General features: G+C 43.6%; 1 protein-coding gene across 1 annotated transcript; it reads right to left on the bottom strand.

Moving 5' to 3' along the window:
* Positions 1–2915: 2915 nt before the first annotated feature.
* On the bottom strand, positions 2916–14223 carry LOC118368487 (14-3-3 protein beta/alpha-1-like). Its single transcript, XM_035752622.2, has 6 exons — positions 14055–14223; positions 12851–13296; positions 5944–6067; positions 4647–4810; positions 4207–4302; positions 2916–3972 (listed from the first exon to the last, which is right to left on the bottom strand). Exons 2-6 carry the CDS (start codon positions 13142–13144, stop codon positions 3898–3900), a joined length of 753 nt encoding a protein of 250 aa, XP_035608515.1. The 5' UTR covers positions 13145–13296; positions 14055–14223; the 3' UTR covers positions 2916–3897.
* Between the last annotated feature and the right edge of the window lie 1052 nt (positions 14224–15275).

Here is a 15275-nt window from a genome sequence, read left to right as displayed (position 1 = left end):
TCCAGTGGATTCGCATTAAGGCCCACTGTGTACGTTTCCCGTAAATTGGCAATGGGCCGGGCCGCGTGGTGCATTCTGGGTACACCCGGCAAGGTGACGTCTCCTTCAAGGAGTAATTGGGCGCTTGCACAAAACCCCAACATGAGCACGAATTACGTGAACAAGAAGCTTAACATTACAAATATTTTCCAGGATTTGAGATAATTAACTTGTCCTATGTAATATCTTATAGCTTTGAAATAGTGACATTATGTTCTTTCAAGGAAAATAGGCAGGTTTCTCGACTCATAGCCATACCCTGACTCAGTGGAGGCTGCTGAGTGGAGGACGCTCATAATAATGGCCTCAAACACATGGAAACCTTATGTTTGATGTATTTGATACCATTCCACCTATTGCGCTCCAGCCACTACCACGAGCCTGTTCTCCTCCAATTAAAGTGCCACAAACCTCATGTTCCTGACTTTGAGATAATTATAACATGTCCTCAGGGGTGTGTGCTTAGTCCCTTCTTGGTACTCCCTGTTCACCCACGACTGCATGGCCAAACACAACTCTAACACCATCATTAAGTTTGCTGACGACACAACAGTGGTAGGCCTGATCACCGACAATTATGAGATGAGCCTATAGGGAGGAGGTCAGAGACCTGGCAGTGTGGTGCCAGGACAACAATCTCTCACTCAATTTGCAAGACAAAGGAGCTGATCGTGGACTACAGGAAAAGGCGGGCCAAACAGGCCCCCATTAACATTGACGGTGCTGTAGTGGAGCGGGTTGAGAGTTTCAAGTTCCTTGGTGTCCACATCACCAATGAACTCTCATGGTCCTAACACGTCAAGTCAGTCGTGAAGAGGGCACGACAACACCTTTTCCCCCTCAGGAGACTGAAAAGATTTGGCATGGGTCCTCTAAACGTTCTACAGTTGCACCATCAAGAGCATCCTGACCAGTTGCATGCCCTCCTGGTATGGCAACTGTTCAGCATCTGACCATAAGGCACTACAGACGGTAGTGCGTATAAACCAGTACATCACTGGGGCCAAGCTTCCTGCCATCCTGGACCTATATACGAGGTCTAGGACCAAAAGACTTCTACCCCTAAGCCATAAAACTGCTGAGCAATTAATCAAATGACCATCAGACATATAACCTCGTTATTGTTATTTTATTGTGTTACTTTTTATTATTTCTTCAGTTTATTTGGAAAATATTTTCTTAACTCTTTCTTGAACTGCACTGTTGGTTAAGGGCTTGTAAGTAAGCATTTCACGGTAAGGTCTACTCCATATGTTGTATTCGGCGCATGTGACAAATACAGTTTGATTTGAATTGTAGTGTCGCATAGCTTTGAAATCGTGTTTCTCGACTCATTTGTCCCGTTCACGTGCTAGCGCATTCACGTGCTAGTCGGAACAATTAAGGTTTCCTAGTTCCCACTAGCATCTGAAAGCGACAAGTCATTCCCTGACTTTTAGAATGGATAACGTGACAATTAGTTTAGAAACCGCTTGAAGCAGCATGACAACATGAACGCAATTGGTTGACATTCTGCTGGGCGGAGCGTTTCACCACTAATTTCGCTCTGGGATTCTTATGATGCTTTCACGACAACTGGGATCTCGGAAAAAACCAGGTCAAATCATGACGTCAGTGATCTTCAGGTCGGAACACCGGAACTTTAGAAAGTTGCCCCAGTTTCAGATTTGGCATTCCGAGTTGAATGGCCGTTCAAAACCATTTTCCCAGTATGAGGTCGTCTTTACGAGTTCCCAGTTGTCTTGAACGCACTTGAAGTCGGATGTCAGAGATTTCCGAGTTGTTCTGAACACGTCGTTGTCTCTTCCTTTTCAAATATATCTGCGGCATTTCGCTCCAGATGCGTCAGAGCAAAGGGCAGATAAAAATATCCTCTTTTGACAAATAAAAATGTCTTCACAAAATGATGCTGAGGGAACATTTATAACAGGGAATGTGTATCATACCCATGATGCACCCGCAGCAGGTCTATGGTCTGGGCTAGTTATTATCAAAAGGTTGGGTCACATTGACTTAGTGTATTAGGGCTCCAATCATCTCTTCTCAAAATTAATATATCATGTATTGTTTCTGTATTTTATTATGATCCCCATTAGCTGTTGCAAAAGCAGCAGGTACTCTTCCTGGGGTCCACACAAAACATAATACAGAACATTAATAGACAAGGACAGCTCAAGGACAGAACTACATACATTTAACTGCACACAGCCTACATATCAATACATACACACAATATCTAGGTAGGTCAAAACAAGTTTGCTGTTCGTTTTTGCAACATGAGATGGAAAGTCCATGCAATAATGGCTCTATATACTACTCTACACTTTGAATTTGTTTTGGAGACTTTGAAAAGACCCCTGGTGGCATGACTGGTGGGTTAAGTGTGTGTGTCAGAGCGGTGTGTAAGTTGACTATGCAAACAACTCGGAATTAACATAGTTTCTTATACAAAGTAGTGATGCAGTAAGTCGCTCCTCAACTCTTAGCCAGAGACTGGCATGCATAGTATTTCTATTAGCCCTCTGATCACAATGAAGAGCAAGACATGCTGCTCTGTTCTGGACCAGCTGCAGCTTAACTAGGTCTTTCTTTGCAGCAAGATAACAAGGGCCTGCAGGACTTAAGTTTGTGGCATCAAAATAAAGCAGAGCATCTCATGACATCCCCCCCACACACACACACACACAATAGCATAGCTGTTGCAGACATGAACACTGGTCCAAAATGAGGTTAGATGACCTTACCAATTAACGTCAGTTGATGTTCTATAAAAATGTGTGAAATCAGGTTCAAAAACAGCACACAGATGAAAGGATCAAACGGGATTCCTGCACAGTTAAAAACGCACACCATACTGGAAAGACCCCAGCTCGAGATTGGTTTATAAAATGTCATTTTTATTAATGTTACATAGCTGATACATAGGGCATTAAACATTTCCACGAGGCTTTTGGGGACTACAATCGATGATTAGCAAAAAAACACAATAGTGGTCCAAATCTCTAACGACAATCTTTGGACTAACCAAACGCCCTCTTTAACATGTGCACACACCTGCATTGAAAAGTACTAAATTGGACTTGGTGTGTATACAGCATTGGTTTCCGTTCCAGTGCACTATTCAATTACATGCATGTAGGAGTATTTTTTATTCCTTCCCAATATCAGATTGTTTTTATTTTGAGTTTGAGTTTTTAGAATGCCCCACTTCTGTATGGTCTTCAACCAGACATGATTTATACCGTAACCAGAGGGAGTGAGGAAATAACTTGTCAGAACCAATGGAAAATCACCTGGCTGCAAAAGACTGGGTGCCAGCTCATAGACTGGCCGTCCCTGCAGTATCGAACAATTGGACTTGTCCATGTCGGACGTCAGCAGCTGTAACCGTACCAGATAACCGCGTGGAGAAAGACTACGGAGGATGAGGGAACTATTCATCCTATCCTGCTTAGCAAACACCCCTGTTCAAAGAATACTTAACTGCCCTGGTGTTTGATGGGACTAACATTTTCTGAAGCGCAGCAAAAATCCTAGAATTTCTTATTTTTTTCCTCTATTTTGGACTAAAACGTTGATACAAAGAGGTGAAGCTATTCATAATGATCTAACATCAGAAACTGCACATATGGAAGGCCAGGATGAACACAAACCAAGGAATGGAGGTTTTTTTCCCCTCTCCAGTCAATCTTTTTTTTTTTTTGTCCAAAAACTGCAATGTGAAAAGACAAATGACTTTGGAATTTCCATACGCAGTTTTTTCAGTAATGGGTTTCATCGCTAGAATCAGTTTGAAGTGGAGCAATAAAGGAATGGAGACGTGTAAAAAGATTATGTTTTGGGAGAGATGACTCAGTTTCAGTTCTCGGTCTCTCCGGCCTCGCCGGCTTCTCCGCCTTCCCCTTCCTCGGGAGCGTTGTCGGATGTCCATAACTGGGAGAAAGAGACCAAAATGTGTTTTTAACGTCAATGTTTGTCAAAAGACAAAAACTTGTTCGTAGACAACTCGTTACCCATGCAGACAGTCTTCCAAATGAACTCTTATAAGTGAACATTATCATACCATCTCGACAATAAAAAATAAAAAACATTAAAGTTTCATTTAACAGACCGTAAATATTGACTAGAATAAGGAACATGGCAGAGCAGATAGGGAAGGGAACTCACTGTCAGGTTGTCTCTGAGCAGCTGCATGATGAGAGTGCTGTCTTTGTAGGACTCCTCGTTCAGTTTGTCCAGCTCTGCGATGGCGTCATCAAATGCCTCGAGACAAAAAAAAAAAAATACATTTATTACACGGCAAGCTTCAAAGTAGATTAACTGTGCAAAATCCAAGCTACCATAGATAGGAATAAACCCCCGGCAAAGTCCAGCACAGATATTAAGCCATCTACTTGGTATTGCTCATTGAAATACATTTTTCCAGTAGAGACATAACAGTCAACCCATTCACACACTTACCTACGAGTTAGCAATTCAAAAACACACCACTTATCATTCATTCTGACAGAACACGCAGATAACACACGGAACTTCTCTACATTTCAAACTAAATCCCCAGATCTAAAGAAAACGGTACAGGAACAGAGAGGTGAGGCTGGACTGACCTGTTTGGCCAGTGAGCAGGCCTTCTCTGGGGAGTTGAGGATCTCGTAGAAGAAGACTGAGAAGTTGAGGGCCAGGCCCAGGCGGATGGGATGCGTGGGGTCCATCTCCTTCTTGCTGATGTCAAACGCCTGCTGATAAGCCTCCTGAGAGTTCTCTATGGTCGCTGGGGAGCACACAGATCAAAGTGGACGTTATTGGAGGAAAATGGTAGTGAGACACCCTACTGGACTCTTATTTCTACTAACTGACTGAAGCCTGATTCACTCAAATTCACTCTGTAGCGATTATGATATAGGCTAGTGGGTGTTAGGTTAAAAGACTACAAGTGTACTATTGGACAATTCTGTGTGACATGTTCTCAGCAATAAGCAACTGAACATAGCAGTCGAGTGGCACATTGATTTCCTTTTGTCCAAGCCTCACTTGAAATGCACATGCTTATAACTGGGCATTGAGTTCTCTTTAGTGTGCGTCACACAATGGGTGCCAGTGGGAGTCTCAGAGGCCCATACAGTAGGCTAGAACCCTCCCCTCTTCCTCGTCTCCTCCTATGAGACGGCTCCCTGCGGTCGTGCGAGTGTGTGCGACGCCTCACTTGACACCATTTCCAGCTCCGTTACAAAATGTGCCGTTCTATTTCGGCTGCTGCACGAGGGGCTCGGAGTTTAAAGCAGAGCCCCATAAAGCCTCATTTTAACCTCCTCGCAGACTGTAGAACAATGGCACGCGACAGAGTCCTAAAGGACGTCTTGCAATAGTGCAGATCAAAGGCGTCTTTATTAGGACGTGACTCGGAGGGGAGATTCATATTGGGGCTGTTACGCAAGCAGAGGGAGGCGGAATTATATAGGGTTGCGAGGAACAATGTCTATACTTCACAGAACATTTACTTCATGCCCCACACAGTCATTTAAGCCTGCTTAGATGTCATTCTGGGATTTAGAGAGAGAAAGGGGGATTTCAAAAGAAAAAAGTTGATATATTTTACATATCTGGCTCGAGTAGCACTTGGGCTAGAGAGATTATCACATTTTAGTCATTTAGCAGACGCTCTTATCTAGAGCGACATACAGGAGCAATTAGGGTTAAGTACCTTGCTCAAAGGGCACAGGCAGATTTTTCACCTAGTCTAGGGGATTCAAAATCAGCAACCTTTCGGTTACTGGCCCAAAGCTCGCTAGGCTACCTGCCACCTCATTCAGAGTAATTCAGTAAAATGTAGGTGTATTGCTTGCAAATACCAACATGGTAAAAACCTCATGCAGTAATCAGTTCGAGGGGCCATTTCAAGCTCACCTGTCTTGTCATCCCCGGAGGCGACTTCGGCAAGGTATCTATAGTAGTCCCCCTTCATCTTAAGATAGAACACTTTGCTTTCGGCGTTTGTGGAGTTCTCAATTAAATATTTATTCAGAAGTTCCTGTGCAAAGGAAAAAGGAATTAATTGTTTGTTTACACACACACAAACAAACTTCTATTTGACAGTCAATGTTCCTTTATTATTGAAATCCTGTTAACACTGACTGGCTAAAGAAAGAAGGTTGATTCTGATTGGCTGAGGCCACATACACCCAAACATGACCATGTGAGTCGAGTTCCCAACCAAACCCTCCCATACCAGCGGTAGGCAAAGAAGCCTCAATCTTCCCGTTACAACTGTGATGTATCCAACAAAAACTGGGTGAGCAGCATTAGCGACAGTACTGGACCAAGGAGGTGTAACAACAATGAACACACATTTCAAAATTCATATAGCGATTATCTGAAAAAATGTGATTGAGCCTGTGACCCAATGTGATTGACCAGTTCAGTAGCCTCATGTGATGACATCATGCGAGTGATGTCCATGCAGGATTTGCACACACACACACACACACACACACACACACACACACACGTAGGGCTGTGACAGTCAAGGAATTTTGGATGACGGTAATTGGCCAGCCAAATGACCGTGGTCACCGTTAAGTCTTTCTTTCTTCCCTCCCCACATTTTCTCCTCTCAGCTCCTGACTGAATCTGCTGCAATAGAATAACTGGAATGTGCGTCAACATTCAAGTCAATGGCATAATGGGCGACTGGCTGCCATTGCGAAGAGCAAAGCAGAAAGTAAAAGCAGGAAGTGTACCCATCAATGTGCTGCGATTTGTTTATTTAACTCAGACGTTAGAGAGAAAAAAAATGCATTCCATCGCATGAGCCACATCAGTTATCACTTGAATGAACATTTTACAGTACCATGAAAATGATCACAATACCAGGCAGCCATTGCTAGTGTACCCATGAGTATAGCACGAACGTCCAGACGCCCCGTCTTCATTATGCTGCTCATTCTTAACCATTCTTAACCCCCCCAAAAAAATGTTTTTATTTTATTTTCATGACAGTCTTCATCCATAACTGACGACTACACGGTTATACAGTAACTTGTGCCAGCCCTAGTCCACCAGGAGTCCAGTGGAATAGACAGCAAGAGCCTAGCTGTGCATATGGGCAGGCAGCAGTGGTTTCAGCATAAGCAGGGTGGGAGCCAGCGTTTTGCACTGCGTCAAGTCATTCCAACTTGTCCATAATGAGGCCAGGCCTCCTGCGGGTTCCTGACCGTCTTTTGCCCCAGATTCTTCTGGGCTCCTTTCGTTCCAACGTTCCTCAGCGCTCTGTCTTAGTGGAACAGATACCGCCATCGAATCAACGTGTCTCAGAAGCAAAACCTGTGGCTGAATGCACCGGCTAAAACTGGGAAAGAGCAGCGCTGCTTGTATGCTACAGCTTACATAGCACTCCAAGACACCCAACAGCATCTATATTTAAACCCACAGCAGCAGCAGAAACTCCAGCATCACTGCAGACCAGTTCATCTGCAACACACCAACTATACTGAAGATGGTATAGGGAATACAGTAGGAGGTATGGCCTACATTTCATCTGGGGTTCAATCCAAGGCAAGATTCCTTCTGTAAGAGAAATGTATCAGCTCCTGACATGGAGGTCTGGAATGCTCGATCGTCAGTTAGCGTGAAGGAGCGTAACCAGCCAGGGCCAACTCATCAGGATCAGTCTCAAAGTGCCTGACTGCTGCCTGGTTACAGCAAATCTGTGTCAGTGAGACCAAGGGTTTAAGTCACATTAACTTGTTTTAAATATCAGATTAACGAGTTCGCCGCAGAGGCTGACAGACCTAAAATGGCATCTACTGACACTAACAGGCAGTGAGTCGAAGTGGGCGTGTCTCAGGGCTCATCCAGCCCTGCCCCCACTCTTACCCGAGCCACTCCCACCCAGTCTACTTACAGACGAGATTAGTCTAGATACACGGCACGCTCAAATGTCTCAAGTTCCAAGCATTCCTTCCCATACATCACCCTGCCTGCAGACGAGTGGAGGGAGAGTGGCCTGGTTGTTCACATTGTCTTCAGTTCACACAGCGCTTCTAGTTTCACACAGACCAAGGCACCAAACGGAAGGAAACAAGGAGGAATTACATGAACCTGTCCAATAGGAAACATTTAGCTACGGTGTGCCCTAATAAATGACCCAGGCAATAGCACTGTGCTTAATAAAATATCTCATCTGCGGCTATGATATAGGCCTAACAAGAGCTGATGGTGTAATTCTCCAGTGTTCGACTAATTGTAGTACTGTAGTACTGTGCTCTTCTATTGGAGATGAGCATCATCGTGAACATACGGATGAGCATATTTTTGTGCTAGTCCATCTAAAAACTGTGCGAATCTGGCCGGGTTTTCAATGATCACAAAAATGTGGGCCGTCGCCATGACAACCTAGGTTTGACTTTGAAAAATGTCTCGCCAAGCTTAGATTCACATGTGAAGACGAGACCAGCCTGGATTGTTGTGTAGTGGGCCACGTTCTGTTCTGTCAAACAGATGCCTGAAAGTGGAGCACTGAAAACAGCCTGCACCATCCTCAGCACCATCCTCCAATTTCACGGCAGCGCCGATGGCCACGTCCTAATCAACTATAAGTGAACCGATTCTGACCACAATCAACTGTAGTTTCTAACAGATTGAGTGGTGGTTATTGGGGGTAACTATCCAGCTTCCATGATCTATTCCCATACACAGTGCAGACATGCAGGGTGGGTAAGGGCAGTGTCTGCATGGCCGTGGGCAGCAGAAGGGTTCCACCCAGTCCAGTATGACATCGCCTCAGTGGAAAATCAGTGCCATGTTATCCAGGCCTACTTCAGCCCAGTCAAGCCAAGTCAGCTGAGAGGAGATAGGTGGTTACGTGCACCAATAGCCAGCCACCAAGCAGAAGGGACGAGTTCAGGCAAGCAGCGAGATAAACATTCTTATAGGCTGGCTCCACCACGCCCTTCGTCAACACTGGCAGGCATCTGAGTCAGAGCGACACACACTAGAGAGCGGCGAGTGCACAGACGTGGAGAAGCTGTAAGGTGTGGACAGAAGATGTGCCCATCTGTACGGTTTACATAACCATGACTCACTGGCATAAAGGAAAGGAGAGAGGGGGTAAACCAACCTGAGGCACACCTAAACCCCAGCCTACAGTTAGCTGCTTATCAGTTATGCCTACATACATAGGGATTGCCATTGTTTGCTTGCTCGTATAGATAACCACTATGCATATATGCCACAAAAAAAATGTTTTCAATCTCTTTTGGCGACCATTAATATCGGTCAGAGTAAATAACAGCAACCCAATTAGAATGGCAGGGGCAATGAAATGTGATTAACAAGTGACATGCTTTGAATATCTCCCTGGCTAGATGTTCACAATTGATCAGTGGACACTGCAACCTTTTTTTTTTTTTTTTTTAAACCAGTAGAGATGTGGGACAGTCATAAAGCCTTAATGGTATTCCTATATGTAAGGTTCAGTGCTAGATTGGGCTCCAGCGTGCTTACAAAACGCTGCCCACAACATCCCCCCCAAGCCAATCCCCTCATCTCAGACCTCCATGTGTCTAAAGGCCAGCAGCTCAGTGAAATTCTCTCAACCTCACAGTTAAGCCTGCACCAGATCCTCCCTTAATCCACTATCAAGACCAGATAGGAATAAATGGGCAGAGCCATTCACTAGTACAGGCTTGGATTTAAGTGAAAACAATTGCCCCTGAAAAAAACAAAAATATAAAAAATAAAAATTAAAAGAAGAGTGTAGTAGAAAGTGACAGTCAAGTAATATTATTGGAAGGGAACCAAAAAAATATATTTTCCTGCACCTAGCAAGCTAGGTTAGTGAGGTTGAGAGACATAGCCTATTGAACAAACTGGGCTATGACAGTCCTGTTACACAATTCTGAATGAACTCTTCCACTTGGCTAGCTTCATTACAACTCATGTGCCAGATGAAACTATGTGAATGGTCCGTGCTAGCTGGGATCCTTGGGACGTCACTTCTCAATTGCAGTTGATATATATATATTTTTTAAATGGTTATGGTAAAGGTTATGGTTAGGGTAGTGTTTAGGGTAGGGATGTCCCAAGGAACAAGATAGCACGGGCCCTAGCACGGGCTCTATGTGAATATCAAAACAGGAGGAGCCCACACACGCCCACACACTCCCAGTTTTAGGCCTATAACAGCACGGCCCTTGATCAGCCACCACTGGTAGTCCGCCAGTGCCTACTCCACCCAAACTGACACACCTTACCATGCAGACACACTGGTGTGTGACCTTTGTCAATCAGCAGCATCACGTCATTAAACCCCATTGTTCAGTGTGACATTCCCAACAGGAAGAAACCGGAGAGAGGATGAAAATAGAATACTACCTTCTCATCTCAGGGCCAGATCACCATTTTAGACTGTAGGAACTCATGGACAATCGTGGGACATGACATTTGACCAACATTGGAGTGAAACAATCTAATGTTAGTCTCTGTTTAGAGCAAGAGAAATAAGAGGTGTGATATGCTTAACAGATAAAATAAATTAATGGTTGGGTTCAGGGAAACACTCACTGCTGAGCGTGAGACCAGAGTAAAGGTCAATTCCATTTCAAATGAGTCAATTCAGGATTTGTTTTTTTAAGTATATAAAGTACCAGTCAAAAGTTGACACCTACTCATTCAAGAGTTTCTTTTACAATGTTCTACATTGTATAATAATAGTGAAGACATCAAAACTATGAAATAACACATATGTAATCCTGTAGTAAGCAACAACAAAAAAATTCAACATATCAAAACATATTTTATATTTGAGATTCTTCAAAGTAGCCACCCTTTGTAGCACACTCTGGCATTCTCTCAACCAGCTTCACCTGGAATGCTTTTCCAACAGTCTTGAAGGAGTTCCTACATATGCTTAGCACTTGTTGGCTGCCTTTCTTTCACTCTGTGGTCCAACTCATCCCAAACCATCTCAATTGGGTTGAGGTCGGGTGATTGCGGAGGCTAGGTCATCTGATGCAGCCCTCCATCAATCTCCTTGGTCAAATAGCCCTTACACAGCCTGGAGATGTGTTGTGTGTCATTGTCCTGTTAGAAAACAAATGATAGTGGGACTAAGTGCAAACCAGATGGGATGGCATATCGCTGCCTGCAGAATGCTGTGGTAGTCATGCTGGTTAAGTGTGCCTTGAATTCTAAATAAATCACTGACAGTGTCACAAGCAAAGCACCCCCAAACCTCCTCCATGCTTCACGGGGGGGGGGGGGGAACCACACATGCGGAGATCATCCGTTCACCTACTCTGCATCTCAAAGACAGGGCGGTTGGAACCAAAAATCTCACATTTGGACTCATCAGACCAAAGGACAGATTCCCACCAGTCTAATGTCCATTGCTCATGTTTCTTGGCCCAAGCATGTCTCTTCTTATTGGTGTCCTTTAGTAGTGGTGTCTTTGCAGCAATTCAACTATTAAGGCATTCACACAGTCTCCTCAGTTGATGTTGAGATGTGTCTGTTACTTGAACTCTGCGAAGCATTTATTTGGGCTGCAGTCTGAGGTGCAGTTAACTTTAAGGTACTTATCCTCTGCAGCAGAGGTAACTGAATCTTCATTTCCTGTGGAGGTCCTCATGAGAGCCAGTTTCATCATAGCGCTTGGTTTTTGCAACTGCACTTGAAAAACGTTCAAAGTTCTTGAAATTTTCTACATTGACTGACCTTCATGTCTTAAAGTAATGACGGACTGTCAATTCTCTTTGCTTATTTGAGCTGTTCATGCCATAATATGGACTTGGTCTTTTACCAAATAGGGGTATCTTCTGTATACCACCCATACCCTGTCACAACACAACTGATTGGCTCAAACGCATTGAGGAAAGAAATTCCACAAATAAACTTAACATGGCATACCTGTTAATTGAAATGCATTCCAGGTGACTACCTCAAGAAGCTGGTTGAGAGAATGCCAAGAATGCAAAGCTGTGCAAAACGTCAAAGAATCGCAAATATAAAATATATTTTTATTTGTTAACACTTTTTTGGTTACCTACATGATTATGATTCAATGTGTGGTATTTCATGGTTGATGTGTTAAAAATGTAGAAAATCATAAAACAAGAAAGAAAAACCATTGAATGAGTATGTCTCCAACTTTTGACTGGTACTGTATGTGCTATTCAACCTGAATTGCGATAGAATTTAACCAGTCCTGGTAGACTGATAACATAGTGGAAAGATCTGCATAGCTATGCTTTTGTTAAGCAAACAATGTCTTAAATCAAGCATATTTAATGTAGTGTTGACTGCTCAGAGAAGGCATTGCTCATAATTTAAAGAGTCCCTTTTCTTCAGCACATTTATCTAGACAGCATAGAGTTGAGATTCCTGTGGCAGTACGGCTGGGTGAATTACTGATGTCTCGTGCTTGCACTGATATACTCAAATATGCCTCAAGAGGACAAGGGCAGTCTTGGAAGACCACTAACCAAACACTTCAAAGACCTAGAAAGATGACTAATCAACTATTTCAAATTATATCTTTGTCTTTCATGTAATTATTTTACATCCATATACATTGTCAATATAATGATGCAACACAGTGACTGTCTGAAATAGTGACCACACTTTCCCAGCTCCAAGCTATGAGAGGGTGAGATGGGTGTATTCAGTATCCTAGGCCAGTGGTTCCAACCGTTTTTGTTTACTGTAACACCAACTGAATTTCGCTCTACCCTGCCTACATATTGCCAGATACGTGAACACACACTTTATATACCAAACATTTCCAGCAGAATTAATCTGTACTGGTACTACATACCAGCACGTCATTGCAGATATCTCTCAGCTCTCCCTCCACTTTCTCCCGGTATTCGTTGACCATTGCGAGCTTCTTGTCGCTTCCCTCGGTCTTCTGTCCGATGCTGGAGATGACCCTCCATGCCGACCGCCGTGCTCCGACAACGTTCTTGTATGCGACAGATAGCAGGTTCCTCTCCTCGTTTGACAGCTCGCCCCCCTGCTCCGTTACCTCCTTCATGGAGGCAGCCATGTCATCGTAGCGCTCGGCTTGCTCTGCCAACTTGGCCTTCTGAATAAGATCCGTTTTATCCATTGTTTTTTAAAATTATTTTGTGTGTAACCTTATCTTGACTCGCCAGGGAAGGTTTAAAAACAATAGGAGTCCAGGAATGCAACAGGGAATAAATTGAATTGGGAGGTACAAGATGGAGAGTAGGGGGTGCTCCGGAGTATTCCACCAAAAACCTGCAAGTGTAAAACGGGAGGTTTATGTCACTGTTAGTCAATTTATTATGGAAGAGGTTGTGACCCAATGTAGTGAATGCACTTTTACTAGCACCAGAGTATTATAAACTGAAGTCGATATAAATAACCATTTCAGAGCAATCAAACTTGGAATTAACGTTACAGGTACACGCGCTAGCGACCGTTACATTCGGCTGTGTGCGCGTGTGGACATAGTGTCTGTCAAATTCGATGGGTCGCTGCCGTCAGCTAGCTAGTGACACAGTACCAGTAGCTAGCTGATGTTCGTTAACCCAGAAAGACTCAAAGTTAGCTTTATGCTTACCATCTAAATTTAACTAATTAGCAATCATAGTTAGTTAGGCTGGCAATTAAACTAACGTTAGTGGTCACAGTTGCTGACTGACTGTAACGACGTTAGCTAGCATTCAGACTACTACCAGACAGTGCTACCACAGACAACGCTAGAGACAAAGTTACCTAGCTACATCCCCACAAGGTTAACATTCATGCAAAACAAAAATGATGCATCCATCTTGCTTCGACCAGACAACCTAACATAAACCCGCCAGATGAGCATCTAGCTAACGTTAGCCTACAATAGTAAAAGATAACTAGTAACGTTAGCGTAGGGCCACTCCTTTCATCCTGAATGGATTGCAACAACACAACGTTACCATGCTTGGTTACAAAATAAACATAATTTACAAATCGCAAACAAAAAAAAAGATTGAAATGGGATTTCTGAATTTTCTAACCTTCTAAGGTCCCGATTTCTTCCTCCGAATTGATCCGCTTTTGAGATTGGTATGAGGCAGAGCGGAAAACCAGCAGAGATGCAATTCAACCAAACTTGCTAGGGCGGCTCTAGCTGAGAATGATTTTCCAATCAGAAATATACATTTTCACCTGTCAACGATGGTTTCTAGAGATACTAGCCAGTAGCTATTTTGCGAGGGGAAAGGGGGCGGGAGTTCAGGGACATGTTCGACTCGCCCGTAGGCTGCGGCTAGGGCCACGGGGTTTCCTCCAATTAGAGCAAGGGAGAAGACGTCACCATTGCCATGGTTATCCTTAGTTCCTGCTCACTTCCATATGCACGAGGCGGGCGTGGCACGCGAGATATTGCTAATTCCCCCCCTTAATACCGTTTCTCCCTCTGAAACTTTGATTTTGTGGGTGATGTCGGCCATACAACTTTGACCAAATTACCCCATATTAGTGCTCACTAAAGCAATGATGGCTTTAATAAAATGTTCACTGCACAGAACACATGATGCCAGTAATAGGGTACACAGACCAATTTATTACATTCTTTGTGACATAGGCCTGGCTATGTCAAATACCGAATCGCCTTTTACCTTATTTAATTACACTCATGGGGAAATGTACCTGAATCTTGATGATGATATTATGCCTTGGATGATCAACTGTCTGGGTCATCTGCATCCCCTTGTGTTCATGTTGTTTCCCCTGTGGCCATGATTTGTAGCCCCTAGACGAAAAGGGGACTTCCGTGTCAATAACTTGCTATGATTGTTGTGATTGCCTGATAATATGTGGCTTGGTTTCTAAAAAAATAGCATCACAGTGGTAGAAGTGGTCTGGCGGTAGGCACGCGGGGCTCAGTGCCATTCCTCTCATCTCTGGGGTCACAGACATGGGAAATCCACCTGTCTAATCGAATCCTACGCCTAGATGCATTCTGATCACAGCTGGATATACTATTGAGAAATATTTCATTGACACCAGCCGAACAGGGTTGTAATCTGGAAAATCCTTTTTCTAATGCAGACCTCATCCTGTGAATTTTATTGATCATATGCTTTTTGAATGAGGTCAGTGTCCAGCGTCCTTCTTCTTCCCGATCAACTGATATTCTCTTCAAAACTGATTCCCCTCCCCAACTCAGAAATATAACCAGCATATATTTTTATTATTATTGTTATTTTTAAACAGTTTCCCATTGCACCCTCGCC

The sequence above is a fragment of the Oncorhynchus keta genome, chromosome 35 (genome assembly GCF_023373465.1).
Source record: "Oncorhynchus keta strain PuntledgeMale-10-30-2019 chromosome 35, Oket_V2, whole genome shotgun sequence".
Lineage (NCBI taxonomy): Eukaryota > Metazoa > Chordata > Actinopteri > Salmoniformes > Salmonidae > Oncorhynchus > Oncorhynchus keta.
The sequence above is the reverse complement of the archived record's forward strand: the minus strand, read 5'-3'. Positions and strand labels throughout refer to the sequence as shown.

Coding starts and splice junctions, on each gene's coding strand:
- LOC118368487 (XM_035752622.2), bottom strand. CDS start 13,144: ATGGATAAAACGGATCTTATTCAGAAGGCCAAGTTGGCAGAGCAAGCC. Junction 4,303..4,646: donor CCTGCTCACTGGCCAAACAG/GTCAGTCCAGCC, acceptor TTTTGTCTCGAG/GCATTTGATGACGCCATCGC. Junction 3,973..4,206: donor TGCTCAGAGACAACCTGACA/GTGAGTTCCCTT, acceptor TCTTTCTCCCAG/TTATGGACATCCGACAACGC.